The sequence below is a fragment of the Solanum lycopersicum genome, chromosome 8 (genome assembly GCF_036512215.1).
Source record: "Solanum lycopersicum chromosome 8, SLM_r2.1".
Lineage (NCBI taxonomy): Eukaryota > Viridiplantae > Streptophyta > Magnoliopsida > Solanales > Solanaceae > Solanum > Solanum lycopersicum.
The window spans coordinates 3,493,335-3,508,001 of record NC_090807.1 but is presented as its reverse complement, the minus strand read 5'-3'; the positions used below and the strand labels follow the sequence as shown (position 1 = coordinate 3,508,001).

The 14,667-nt window shown below is 31.7% G+C and overlaps 3 protein-coding genes across 3 annotated transcripts; 2 read left to right on the top strand and 1 right to left on the bottom strand.

Moving 5' to 3' along the window:
- The first annotated feature begins 3,899 nt into the window (after positions 1-3,899).
- On the top strand, positions 3,900-5,630 carry LOC101258880 (ethylene-responsive transcription factor ERF061). The gene has a single exon (NM_001403484.1). The coding sequence runs from the start codon at positions 4,153-4,155 to the stop codon at positions 5,155-5,157; it is 1,005 nt and encodes a 334-aa protein (NP_001390413.1). The 5' UTR covers positions 3,900-4,152; the 3' UTR covers positions 5,158-5,630.
- A 2,780-nt stretch (positions 5,631-8,410) lies between these two features.
- LOC778318 (uncharacterized) lies at positions 8,411-9,439 on the bottom strand. Its single transcript, NM_001247184.2, has one exon. It carries the CDS (start codon positions 9,418-9,420, stop codon positions 8,584-8,586), a length of 837 nt encoding a protein of 278 aa, NP_001234113.1. The 5' UTR covers positions 9,421-9,439; the 3' UTR covers positions 8,411-8,583.
- A 1,150-nt stretch (positions 9,440-10,589) lies between these two features.
- Positions 10,590-11,562, top strand: LOC104648631 (probable WRKY transcription factor 70). The gene is made up of 3 exons (XM_010326377.1): positions 10,590-10,726; positions 11,069-11,208; positions 11,294-11,562. Exons 1-3 carry the CDS (start codon positions 10,590-10,592, stop codon positions 11,560-11,562), a joined length of 546 nt encoding a protein of 181 aa, XP_010324679.1.
- Positions 11,563-14,667: the final 3,105 nt, after the last annotated feature.

Sequence of the window (14,667 nt, the reverse complement as noted above, 5' to 3'; positions counted from 1 at the left end):
TAATATTATATTATTTAATAAAAATAATATATTCAGCAGATTCTTTCGTATAAAAAAAAAAGAATGAAATAGAGTTTTTTTTTTTATAAATCATTTGTTTAAGAGAAGATGTTTTAAAATAATATGATTTAGAAGAAGGTAAAGTATTACTTTCTTTATTTTAAAATAAGTGAATCATTAAAGTATTGCATATTAAGGAAAAAAATATATTCGCACCAAATATTTATATCAAGGCAATATATATATGTTATGTGTTTAAAATTTATAATTTATTTTACTTAAGTATAATTAATTGACATGTGATTTATTTTATTAAATCATGTGATAACAAAAATTGCATTGTTTGGTGTAAACACCTGATACGAGTAAGGAAAAAATATATAGGCATTACTTTTAAGCTCTATTCATTTTAATTATTGTCGAATTACTCTTTAGAATGACTAAAGATTGATCATCGTAAATTCATAACTGCTCCCAATACTAACTAAAAATTAAAGCTTCTTGAACTCACCGTACAGAAATACAAATGAAAGATAAATATGAAAGGAAAATATAAATTAATTGGAACTCTAAAAAACATGGTAACATTAACTTATTGTAAAAATTATATAAATCACATAGTGTAAAATATAAATTACCTTCTATCCCTACTCTTTTTCAATTTACAAAAAATTCCTTATTTTTAATAAGTTTCTGATACATAATAAAACACTTGGATACATTATATTGTATAACATTTCATAACAACTCTCAACAAGTGATTTTAGCCAATATTGCTTACATAAAATTGTGTGTATAGCCAGAAAACAAACAAACAAAAGCAAAAAGTTTGAACATGAGGTACATTGGTGAAGATAATCAATCACCAAAAGATATTTAAAAAAAAAAAAAAAGACAATAAAATCAAAAAGTTTGTGAAAAAAATAAAAAATAAAAATACAAATTGTACGGTTCTATATTTGACTTTTGAAGAGAAGTTAGGTCTGTATCACATTCAAATACACAGAAAAACTTTTTGGGCTATAAATGAAAATATATGAGGGCCCATATCTACAAAAGGCCATTCAATGAAAGATATGTGGGCCCATTGAACTTTATGTCTTTAATGAAATGAAATTTTTTTTGGCCCATTTTTTAACACCACGTATTTCATTTTTGTTCAATCATCCATACTACAAGAATTGGTCATCAAAAGCATAATTATTTGAATTTTTATTATTTCTTCTATAATTGTTTTAAGGGCACACAATCAAATGAGCTTAAATGAAAGTAATATGATCCATAAAAATTAAAAGAATGCAACTATTATCATTTATAAATTCCATGTAATCATATGTAAAATTTACACAATTATTCTATAACATAGCATAGGTAATCTTGATCAACCTCAAAATTCACTTGTACGATTACATTGTGTATATTATTATTGTTGTTTAACTCCGTCATTATTGTATATTAAAATTTAAATTCACTGTAAAAATCTTTAAACTTCAAATTTTAAATCCACCTCAACTAACACATAACATTATTCCACTCTCATCTCATGTAAATTCTAAGCTCACCTCAATTTGTGTACATGTTCTCTAATTTCTTATTTATATGTAGAGTAAAATCAAGAATAACTCGAGAACCTTTCAGGGTGTTTATATATTGTTTATACATCAAATTTGAGACCTTTAAATGAAAAACCCCTAATAAGATTTCGACTTCATCCTTTTAATGAGATACATCTAAATTAGTCGGATCAGTAAATTTCAAAAATCGAAGCCATTAAATATAGGAGATACAAGGAAGAAAGAAGCTCATCTGTTCAAAAAGTCCTCTTTGAGTTCTTCTAAAACTTATTTTTCAAACTCTGTACTCAATATACAGCCTGTTATAGGGTACACATTTTTCTCAATAAGATATTTTAAATTTCTTGTACAAGATTGTCTTCAATGCAAAACACATTTTTGTATTTTAACTTAATAATAGCTAAAGCTATGATAAAAAAAATATGAATTTTTACTTTATATAGGATAATTTGTCTCATAGAATATAAAAGATGAGATGAATTATCTCAAAGGCAGTCAAATACATCCACACGAAGAGTTTTTAATTGAAGTATGACCTAAACTTCAAGTATATTCTTGTGTTATATAAGTGAACAAAAACATCATTGAATTATCCAAAAAATTGCAAGATTTTTATCAATCTGTCTATTTCTAAAAAACTAATGCCACCAACAAAAATTAGATATGTCGACTCGAATAAATATACACATGGTTAAGCTAGTCATCAAGTTAAGTGATTTATTTTTTTATAGAAATGGAGGATTTAAATCATATTTAGACAAAATATATTTAAATTCTAAATATTCTTGTAAAAATATGACCAAATACTACTCCAACTTTAAATTTTCGAAAACAATAATTATTTATTTTATTTTCATCACTAAACGCCTATGTAATTTCACTAAATTTTCACCATTACATTGTATAAAATGCAAACCGCGTTGTATATAAAGTACATGTGCCCTAAATATTTTATTAAAGAAAATCTCTAAATAATTGAACGTAATACTTTTAAAATAATTTTTTACATAATCTTTCTAACCATCGGAACCAACTGTATAATTATTTCAAAACTTATGTATTGTTGCAAGTCAATTTGCTTGATGATGCAAAAAACATATAAACTGACAACACGCAAAATTTAAAATTCAAGAATGAAAGATTCATTTCCTATATATTTTTTTAGATAATTTTGATCTTCTCGTCGTGGCAAGACATGACCAAATTATTTTTTTTACTAGTTCTATTAGTTTCTTAACAAAAATAGATTGAAGGATGATTCTTGTTATTTTTGATATAATATAAAGATGTTTTTTTGCTTAGTTAGATAATATAATGGTATACATTAAATTTTAGTCATAGTTGAGGGATGATATTAGCTAATAACTCTCTAAACGAACTATACCTTAAACCTCACGCTAAATAGACGTTTGGCCATGCAATACCATATTATGATATGGTATCTTGAGATGAAATCAGCGTTTGGACATACGATTTTACACTGATTCATCTCATGATTCCATATCATGAGATGTGATTCCATATTCTCTAAAAACCATGATATGAAATCATATGTGAATATCATATTATGATTTGAGATATTTTAATACAAAAATTGGTTCACAAGTTTATATTTTATTAAAAACAACCCGTCATTTATATCTACCAACCATTTATTTTCCATGTAAATAGAATTTACAATTACATCATTACTTTTTAAATTTTATTATTTTCACCGACATAAATTTTTTTATTCTCACCAACATATAATCACTTTAACTCACACTTCACGATTGTTGGAGTAATAAAATGTTGAAGAGTTTGTGAAAGGTGTTCTATTTTTACTCAAATATACTGATGAGAAATGAAAGTTAGATCGAAACAATTACTTAAATCAAGAACAAATAGTAATAATTTATTATGCAATTTTATAATTTTTTGTTTATTTGATAAGATTGAATAAATAGTTAGAGACTATTTTAATAGTTTTAGAACTTATAAAAAAATTTTATGTTTATGAGAAAATATACAATACCAAAATTTTATATCGCATGTCCAAACAAAACTTCAATTTTATCTCATGATTCCATATCATAATACCATATCAAGATTATCATATCGCTTGGCCAAAACGGGACCTAAACAACTCCATTAGTTATTGAACGTGTAATTCGGATATTGTCAAAAGAGCTAAAAAGTGACAAGGTAAATCATAAATGTTTAGCTTTTGAAAACAAAAAGTTAAGCACAACCTTTAGAAGAAAGAGAAAAAAAGATCCTTTTTGTATTGTAGTTATAAATACAGCAAAGAGGAAACCAAACTTCCACACACACATACACCATAGATATCAAACACAAAAAATCTTTTTCTTTTCCAAATCCTAACAGCCCCAAAATTTCCAATTTTTTCTTCCTCATATAAACCAAATCACCAAGAACAGATTCTTCAACTTTAAACACACCCTCAAATTTTCTTGGATCAGTGTATTGTAAATCTCAACAAAAGGGACAATTTTTTTAGTACCCTTTTTTCCTTTTTGTGTTTTCTCTTTTCTCCTACATCACTTGTCAAGAAACTAAAAGCAGAATTCAAGAAAACATGTCTTACACATATGATGAGGCTGCTCAAATTAGATCTTCTTTATCTCAAATCCTATTAACAAGTAGTACCAACACTTTAGACTCAATATTTTCTCATTGCCAAGAACCAAAAGATCAAATGACTACAACTAGTCCTGTTCTTGAACCACTATGTTCTTCAGTCTATCTCAGACAAATAGATTTGCTCCAAAAAATTTGGGAACAAAATAGGAAAAATATCACAATTCCAACAAGTTCCACACAAACCCAACTTCAAGAATCTTTATATTCTCAAGAATTTTGGGAACAAAATAGAGCAAATGTGACAATTCCAACAACTTCCACGCAAACCCCACTTCAAGAATCATTATATTCACAAAGATATGTTAGTCCAAACAAGAAAAAGTTGTATAGAGGAGTGAGACAGAGGCATTGGGGAAAATGGGTGGCTGAAATAAGACTTCCTCAGAAGAGAATGAGAGTTTGGCTTGGAACTTATGATAATGCTGAGGCTGCAGCTTATGCTTATGACAGAGCAGCCTGTAAACTTCGCGGGGAATATGCACGATTGAACTTTCCAAATCTACGCGATCCAAGTGAGTTGGGATTCGGAGATAGTGCAAAGATGAATGCTTTGAAGAATTCTGTGGATGCTAAGATTCAAGCTATTTGCCAGAAGGTTAAAAGGGGAAGAGCTAAAAAGGGAATTGTTGAAAGTGAGAAAAAGGTTGCAAAAGATGTGAATTTGGATTCATCATCTTCTTCTTCTTCATTGGTTGGTAGTGAAAGTTGGAGTCATAGTGATATGATTTCACAAAGTAGCTCTGATGACGGATTCTTGAATAGTGAGACTTGCTCTGTTATCGGTGACTGCCTGATGGGGCCAGAGTACGATAACTGCTATAGCACTAGCATCACACCTCAATTCGAAAGGCCTGTGCTGGAATCAGAGTTCGAAGATTATTCCTTAGCAACAATGCCTTCTTTTGATCCTGAGTTGATATGGGCAGTTCTGGCTAGCTAGAAGTAATTCCGACTTTGTAAGTTGGATTCATAATTTTAAGTTTATGAATTCCAATTACAATCCCTTTTTGTTGAGCAAAAAACTATTGGATCATACCAACCCCATAACTTCAGCTGTAGATACCTCCACATGACTTGAATTTTTGAGTTCTTTGAAGTTACTTGTAAAATCCCATCTTGAGATGTGCTAGAGACCATTTTTATATGACTTCTTTTTGTTAAATTAATCAAGTATCAGTCTCATGTTTTTAAATTTTCTCTATGGGATGAACAGAGATATTATAACCTGTTCATTTCCAGTTTTCTGTATCAAATTCTGAAGGGTTTTATCTTAATTCTAGTACTGATAAAGTTTAGCATCTTTTGAACCATATTGTAGAATGATCTTTCATAAGAAAGTTCATACCCCTTTTCATCATATCATCAATCTATCAATGATATTTCCCATCTCAAATTATAGCTGAGGTAAGTTAAACACATCATTTGTATATATGTTATTCTATTTGGTAAAATGTATTGATAGATACATGACATGTGTTCAAAGATATACTACTATCACTTAACCATCAACGTAACATGGGGTGTGAATATAGGTGTGGGAACTATGCCGAATTTAGCCAAATTATTGGATACTTCGATTACATCTACGATCGAAAAGTATAATTAGGTATATGGTTTGATTTCTAGATTTGTGTGTACTAGTGTGTGTGTGTATAAGCACACATAAAAGTATAAGAATGTGTTGCTATAACACCTTACTAATAAAATAGTAAGGGTTAACAAATAATTAAATTTTAGTAGTTCTAGTTCAATGACTTAAATTAATCAAAATATTTATCTTACATTAGCTAATGTCCGGTGGTATTTCTCCAGTGAAGAAATCCAAAGAAAAGAAAAAAAGCCCTATTTGTATTTCTCTAACAATAGTCCAGAATACATAAATAAAGAAAGAAAAATGGTCCCAATTCCTGTTGTGGAACAATATGACCCACTTAAGTGCAGAGTAGATGACGGGAATGCCTCAGTATAGCAACATTAAGACCTTTTTGGGTCATCCTTATTTCTAAGACTAGTCATTGTATGATAATGTTACTCCGAATATGCCAATTATATGTCAAGCTTCATCTACACTACATGCACAAACGTAGTCAAACTCAAATAGCTCTCCTTGGTACAAGAGCATCAGACAAACTTTAAAACGTTATCAAATATCACATCAGAGAATGAGAGAAGTAACAGGTTTTGATACTACAAGAGAACAAGAAGTTAACATGACAGACATGCTTCTGGGCCAATGTGTCATAGCCCAAAGACGAATACTAAAGCCTATGGGCTTGGTTTGCAACAAATAATATGTGTTGTGGAGAAATAGATATATAGAGAATTGAGGTAGAGTAACAGTGAGTGTGGTCAAAGTACTTCAATTGTCCTTACCTTCTTGGCAATTCTAGTTTCATGGCAGAATAAGGAGATTTAGTTTTTATTTTATTTCTTCTCAAAAATGAATGCCCGGTTCAAGTACAAGATCAGGATAATCAGACATCCAACCCGTAATCGTAATGACTCAATTGAAAGAGCAAGAGCTCTACCAACTGAGCTCAGGGAAGCATGCATGAAGTAGTCAAATGCTTCATTTCTTATTCAAATTTAGAGCTACTCTAGACTACTCTAGGGGGTGGAATGTTTTTATACGATACAAACAATTTAATAACTATCTTTGTAGATAAATGTGCTCTGCCTTTATCCTTGTTGAATGTCTTCTTGATGTTGTACAAACAAGACATGGCAAAACTACAGGGAAAGTTTTGTATATTACTTGGATGTTATAGTCACAAAATCTCCTCTACTTTGACTAACAACTTGGTGAAATAAAAAGGAATAGAATACGCAGTAGAAGATACACTTAGAGATACTCATGAAACACCATTTTCAGTATTTCTCAAACGTCTTCTCGAACAAGAAGAATTTTTCAGTTTTTGACACAAAAATAGTTTACTCTGAAAGACAACTTTCAAGACTGATAAAAAGGGGAGTTTAATGGATTGGACATTTAGCATCTAACCTTTTATGGGCTGATCTCTTGGACCTTGTGTTGGAGTTCCAAAATGGGCCAGTACAATCATATGGGCTATTTGCTAAATGTAATATGCGGGTTCACATGAATCCAGTAAAATTCCATAAAACATCTATAAATATTTGACTGTGAGCAGAAGCGGATCCAAGAATTAAGCTATATAAATAGTCTTCAAGGTCCTTAAAATTGAACCCAGTATATTTTAAAAGTAATCAATTCTTTATTGCTGTATCAATGAATTTTTGCGTATGAATTTATGTTTGGAAGTACTGGGATGAACTGGTAACTTAAAATCTTAGTATTAATATAATATTAAGGCTTGGTGTGGTGAAAAGGTGCAGCCTAGGTTTTAAACAAGTTCTCTGTGCGGCTCCTTTCTTTGGGACTTGTCACTCCAATGTCAATATTTAACACACCCCAGGACAGAGGCAGACCTACCCCTAGGGGAGGAGTGTCACGTGTCCCCGATAACGTCAAACATGATATACGCATATATATGTAGTTTGGATTGGCACTCTCATTCACAAAGGTCGGGCAGTTCCATTGGTTCGACCACTATTTATAGGAATCCTCTTTGTCCATTACAATTCATGATTCAATGAATTCATATTAAGGTAGTCATCAACTACAACTATTTCTTTTACTTTATTCATGTAGTTCAATCAAGATTTTTAAGAACGAGACCTATCAAGGCACAGAAAGCAGGCAAAAGATATCCATTACAAGGATATCTCAATCTCCTCTTCTTCCCTACTTCATGCCAATCCTCTTTCCTTCCCAAAGAGCCAATCAGGACATGGCACTCAGTACATCAACAAGTTCATCGCTTTCCTCTAGAAAATTATATTCAACAGCACCCATTATTTAACTAAGACCAGATTATGTAGCACGGAAGAGAGCAGGAAAGAGACAACGGTGATCATTCTTTGGAACCCAACCATAACGATTACCATTGGTACCCAAAGCTTAGGAATTTTATTCTAGCATAATTATATGTAATTATGTGACTTTACAGCTTACTGGTTCGAGCCGTGCAACATCACACCCCTTGGGTGTGTGGCCCTTCCCTAGACCCTGCTAGCACGGGATGTTTTATTCACAGGACAATTTTTACTAAACAAAAAGATTCTGTAAAAGCCAAGATTTACAAATGTCTAGTACAATCATATGGCAACATATTACAAAACGTATATGATATAGTATAGAGTAATAAGTTACAAGTACTATATTTTCTATTACATCTCACATGGATGCAAGTTATTTACAACAACATCAAAACACATAGATACTTCTATAGTTCTTTTACACAACAACACAAAAGGCAAATATGCAGCATATCAAAGCAAAGATGCTTCAATCGAAGTAGTGATGCAAGAACTTACGAATACCTCTCATGAATCCACCTTTCTTCTTTTCCCTCTTATGCCACTTATTCTCTTCCTTAGCTTTTTCTCCTTCTTCACCATTGTTATAATGAAAACGCTTCCTCAAATTCATTTCATAGTGTTTCACATAAAGCTTTGATCTTTTGTCAGACTCATCATGAGCATGGAATTCATTTTCATTTTTCGATTTAATTTCACCAAAATTACCTTGATTTTCACTACTGATCGAGATCTGCCTCTGTTCGTGATCATTGTCTTCGTTTTCGTCATGGTGAGGTAATTGATCCTTCAATTTCATTTCCCCAAAATTCTCGCGATCGTATAGGAACTTCCAGATCTTCTTATCATTGTACCGATGGTGGCGGAAACTGAACGGATCCGACGGAATCTGACGCACACCAATACGGTTCAGAAACTTATCAAAGTCAATGTTTCTCTTAGAAGGCAGTATCATATCATTACCATAAGGAATCTGTCGCTGTGATCCCGGTTTCAGGTGGTGACATAGGCGGAACGGTAGTCTCGATCGGAGCCTGAATCTACGGTTGATCGGCCGGAATCTGACTAACGTAACAGGGACCGAATGGACGGAACGAGTGTTTTCGTGATCGGATTTGCTAGGGATGTTAACAGCAGGCGCAGAATCATCTGATTCCGGTAGAGTATGAGGAAGTTCAGGGATGGCAAGGTCATTTTCCGAAGGAAGTTTGAGGTGTGTGACGTCATTTTCCGGTTGAGTAAACGGAGTACGAGCAAGTGAAAGGTTGAAAAAGAGGAAAAGGACTGCAAAGAAGAGTTTCGCCATGGTGAAAAAGTTTGAAATTGTTGAAACGAGATGAATCGAATTCGGTATATATAGGATGGGGTGACGGGCAGTTCGGGCAGGTGGTGTAGAATAGAAAGAAAGGTTAATGGGGCAACGGGCAACTCGGTTACCACCACCACGTGGCTGGAAGTAAAATCACCCGCTAATATTTCTCTAGTCTTTTAACTGAATGTTACATACACCAAATATAATTACTCTTTTAATAAAAATCTTTATTAAAATGTATTTTATTCTTATTAAGAAATTCGATAAAGTCGAATTTAATCAGACTTCAACCCAAAAATATAGCAATATGTATCATATACCTTGAGCCTTCTTCCTCCTTTGTTGCACATTCCATCTAAATCCCATTTCATGTCAAAAATATCTTATTGGAATTGAGGCACTCATACGTTCTTTATCCATTTTTACTTCTCTACTATACTAAAAATTGATAATTTATCATTTAGTTTTTAATCAACTCTTATTATTAATTGTAGTTATTTTCAAACACATCGAAATATTATGTTAAAAAAAGTAATATAATAAAATTATTATTCTATTTATTACTTCTTTAAAGTATGTCAAGTTAATAATGGATAAATAAAAATTGATGGAGGGAGAATTTTATATGACACTTTTTTTGGTCTCAGGGGTCACTTGATTGTTATAAGGATGATAAACTTTACATAAAATAGATTGCTTTTTAGTTATTAGATTATAAAACAAACAGTGAATACATATTTGGATAAGGTTGTTATTAGATAGCAAGAGTGAAAAGTTACGATGGTGGTTGTTGGTGATAGGTAAATATTAGTTTCAAAGAAAATTTGTCGATTAGATATAGGGTAATGCTAGTATTACAGATAATGACTGTATACAGAAGTTTGACGGAATGTTTAAAATCTAGAGTGCTCAGACTTTTCAAAAATTACAAAGGGCACGTATCACATCCTCCAAAAGTAGTACTATATTTTTAGAGGATCCAATACAGGTATAACAACAATTTTTGAGAGTTCAAGCATCATAATTTAAAACCGCAAGTCCTTGGATTATATGTGTTGAAAGTCCTTTCTTTCTTTTTACTATAGTTCAATGTAACGTCGCTATATAAAATGAAACAGAGGAAGTATGAAATTATTTTTCTACGTAAAGTTACCTGATTTTTCATGGACGTCAGCAGAAAATTGCGGTTTTTCGAACAAGTAGGAGTCAACACTGAGAGTGAAGTTGAAGGTCCTCAGGATGATGGATATAGGTGGAGAAAGTATGGGCAGAAAGATATTCTTGGATCTACGTTTTCAAGGTAATAAGTAAATTTCACTCCCTGCATAAAAATCATAAATTCATAAAAAAAATACTTAAAAGGAAAATCAAACTTTTCAATCAATAAACTATGATTCAATCATAACTCAGTTGAAGTACGTTATGCGAATCCTTTACATTCTGATGTATTCAGTTTTATTTAATTTCAATACTAAATATAAATCCACTAACTAAAATCATGCTATGTACTTCTCAGCTTTAAATTTTGCAAGTTCTTATCCTCTCTTTGTGGTTCAGCTGCTTTATATGTACATAATTAAGAAAACATCATAATACAACAAGAGCTATATGCATTGATGCCGAGTTTTACATATCTCTACAGAGGCTGCTACAAATGTACATTTCGTCGTTACTACAAATGTACATTTCGTCGCATTGAAAACTGCCAGGCAACAAAACACATGCAAAGGTTTGATGTTGGTCCTGCTGTATTTGAGATCACATACGGAGGCTACCATACTTGTCAGAGTCACCAAGTTACTAACTCTACACTACAAGCAACATCTTTTGTTTCTCCTAACAATCCCTGAATCAAACTACTTGTCAGTCTCTAGATGCCAGATAAATGGTCTTGGAATAGCTCACAACTTAGACCATTCAGAAAAATACCTCAGTGATATTGGACTATTTCGCGACTTGCACCATTCAGACTCAGACCGCACTGATTCATTCTCCACCAACAGTTCCACAACAAGTTCTTCAATTGGTGGTGAGTTCGCTAGATCGTCTGGAGCTAGACCTGATTTTTCAATTTTTACAAAAAGACATCCCCAAACCAAAGCTAATACTCCTCAAAAGGATGATAAGGATGAATAGTTTGGATCGTATCACCAAGTTATCCTATTGAGGTTGATGATCCCTTCTTGAAGAATTAGTGTAGACTTGATTGCAACATTAAGCAATATTTTTAGCTCGGTGCAGATTAACTAGTTATGATACTTGTATAATAGTCTACTAGTCTACTGTGTTTCAAGGGCTGAACTTCTGGAAATTTGACATCAAGTCCATGACATGTATTGTCCACTTTGTCCCAACAGACTTTAAGGATTCATTCTTTGGGCTACTTTATCATCTGTCATGTTTTGCTTCAACTTAAGGTCCACATCCACGATAATATAATCTTGACATCAAGGTATAAGAGCAATCGCATGGATAATTTACTAGCTTGGTTGTAAGCGAATCAGTACTTAGGGGAGAGCAAACAAAATGAGAAAGTGATTCTCTCACCTTCCTCAAAGCCTCCCACTTGAAATTAAGTGTGGCGCACAACTCATGGGTGATTTTCCTAGATCATTTGGAGCTAAATCCAATTTCCCATTTGATAATCCAAAGTTCTCTCATGAAGCCAAACTAATACTCTCAAAAAGGATAACTGTTCTGGGGGATTAAACTATCTGGTATCTAAACTCACTAGCTAGACTAATTAGGATTCGCAACATGTAGGCCCAGTAAGGAACATAAAGTTCTCCATTCCTAGAGCTCGAGCCCGTGATCATGAATCAAGGGTGGAGGGATCTTAACCATCCCATCACATCCTTTTAGGGGTTCCAAAAAGAGAATAAACACGGATAATTGGATGTTATCACTGAACTACTTTGGGGTCGATGATCCTTCCTACAGGAAGTCGTAACATGCTTGTAGATACCAGCTACAAAACAAGCCACAAGCTTTGATACTTCCAGCGATACTTGCGTGAGTTAGATTTTAGTGCCAGATTGGTTGTCTCTTTATTTATCGTGTGTGTTAATCAATTTTTCATTTCATTTTCAAAAATCTAACTAATGTTCAGACCTACACATATATATCGGATAATACTTATGAAAATACAGAACGTACATACAATGATGTAACTTATCCTGTGTTGGAGTCAGAAGAAAGCAACCCTAAACAGATTTTAGTTAAAGACCATTTTATCCGACTCTTGAAAGGGAATAATATTCTGAGAAGATGGAAAAGGAAGTATCCTCACTCTTCTTTTTCTTTTTTATGATAAAGATTTTCTTACTTCTTTTTCACTCTTCTTTATTCATTTATTTTGATAACCGAGAAGTCCCTGAGCACCAGCAGCACACAACTTGGAACTCGATCAATAATGAATCTGTCCTTCTACCTTTTCCACTTCAATACAAGATTTTGTCTGCAGGGTTCAAACCTAAAAAGGGCGCCTAATCGACACATCACAAGTGCACTCCTACCATTATCCAAGTCATGGGCCACAACTCAAAAATTCTGGGAAATATAAAAATCTCAAACCAAGAAACATTATGAATTCTTCCTCAAGATAAACCTGGATATAACTGAAACTAGAGAATAAGGAACTTACAGTTACAAGGCATAATCAAAGCAGCATTGGAATAGAATTTGACAATTAATACTCAGATCACTTAAGTTTAAGTACTTCCACTCCGAATTTCAATTGCAATTGTGTATACTATGGAAAAATCTCCATAATCAGAAGCAAAAGCTTCTCAAATCCACAACTTATGACTACTTTGAAAGTAATTCAATCAATCAAAAAAATATAGTGAAATGAGAAATCAAAGTGAAGCATGCAAATCGAAACAATAAAACTTAGACATTGCTAAAACTAGAGAATAAGGAACTTACAATTACAAGGCATAATCAAAGCAGCACCGGAAGAGAAGTTGACAACTAATACTCAAATCACTTAAGTTTAACTACTTCCATTCAGGATTTCAATTGTGATTGTACATACTACAGATAAATCTCCATAAACAGAAGCAAAAGCTTCTTAAATCCACAAATTATAACTACTTTGTAAGTTGAAACAAATTGAATCAAACAAAAAGATACAGTGAAATGTGAAAATCAAAACACAGAAAAACTAGATTTAGCTGAAACTAGAGAAGAAGGAACTTACAATTTCAAGGCATAATCAAAGCAGCAGTAGAAGCAAAGTTGAAGGAATTGGGGAAGTGACTGTAAAAAAGAGGGAAAGATTGGGAAGTTTGCCGCGCTAGGGAGAATGACCGAAAATCGAAATGATCCTTTTATGTATAAAATTTGAAATGAATTGAATTTATTTATTCAAAAATAAATGTTCTCTATTTTAATTTGGCAATGATTTCAAAAAATTTTAATCTTTGTGATTTAAAATTTATCATAAGAAAGTTAAAATTAAAATATTATTAAAAAATATATTTATATTTTAAATAGACCAATAAGACAAACAAATAAGAAAGAAATATTTTCAATGCATAAAGAGATCAAAAGTACACAATGTATGGTAGGTTCTTGAAGATTGAATAGTTGAGTTATATATCAAAAGCAACAACTATAATATACCTGGAACATAATATAATTTCAGAAATAAAGTTAAGAGATGATGATGTATATACATATTTTATTCATACATTATACATATAGAGAGGTATAATATTAAATTAAGGGAAATTTAGCTAACTAGTTAAAAAAATCAACTTATTTAGTTATAATATCCCTACTTTAAGAATATTAGTAAACATGTCAAAAATGTCATTATTTTAAAAATAAATAATTATTTTGATATTATTAATATTTTCTCTCTCATTATTTACACTCTTTTTCTCTCTCGTATAAATTACACATTTTCCTATATTTATGTAATTGGATAGATGTTAATGTCATCTTAATTTTTCTCTCTCTTTTCTTAAGCTTATCAATTTCTCTCTCTTACTTTCTTCCTAATCAAATTGCTAGATTTTTCTCTCTTTTCTTACTCTTCTTTTCAATTTCTCTCTCTAACATTCTTCCAAATTAATTTCATAGATTTTCGATTCAATATATTAATATTTTCTATTATTCTTATTTAATTTCGTTGCAAGATTTGATTTGAAGATTAACCTTGATTTGGGTATTACGTTTTTTAGATTTCTCATTTATTTACTTACTGATTTTAGTGTTTTTTTTTTTAATTTTTTT

What these genes read in the sequence shown, in the direction of transcription:
- LOC104648631 (XM_010326377.1), top strand. Translation starts at nt 10,590, where the DNA reads ATGGACGTCAGCAGAAAATTGCGGTTTTTCGAACAAGTAGGAGTCAAC. An exon ending in CTTGGATCTACGTTTTCAAG is followed by an intron (nt 10,727 to 11,068) that starts GTAATAAGTAAA and finishes ATATCTCTACAG; the next exon opens with AGGCTGCTACAAATGTACAT. An exon ending in ATACGGAGGCTACCATACTT is followed by an intron (nt 11,209 to 11,293) that starts GTCAGAGTCACC and finishes ACTACTTGTCAG; the next exon opens with TCTCTAGATGCCAGATAAAT.
- LOC101258880 (NM_001403484.1), top strand. Translation starts at nt 4,153, where the DNA reads ATGTCTTACACATATGATGAGGCTGCTCAAATTAGATCTTCTTTATCT.
- LOC778318 (NM_001247184.2), bottom strand. Translation starts at nt 9,420, where the DNA reads ATGGCGAAACTCTTCTTTGCAGTCCTTTTCCTCTTTTTCAACCTTTCA.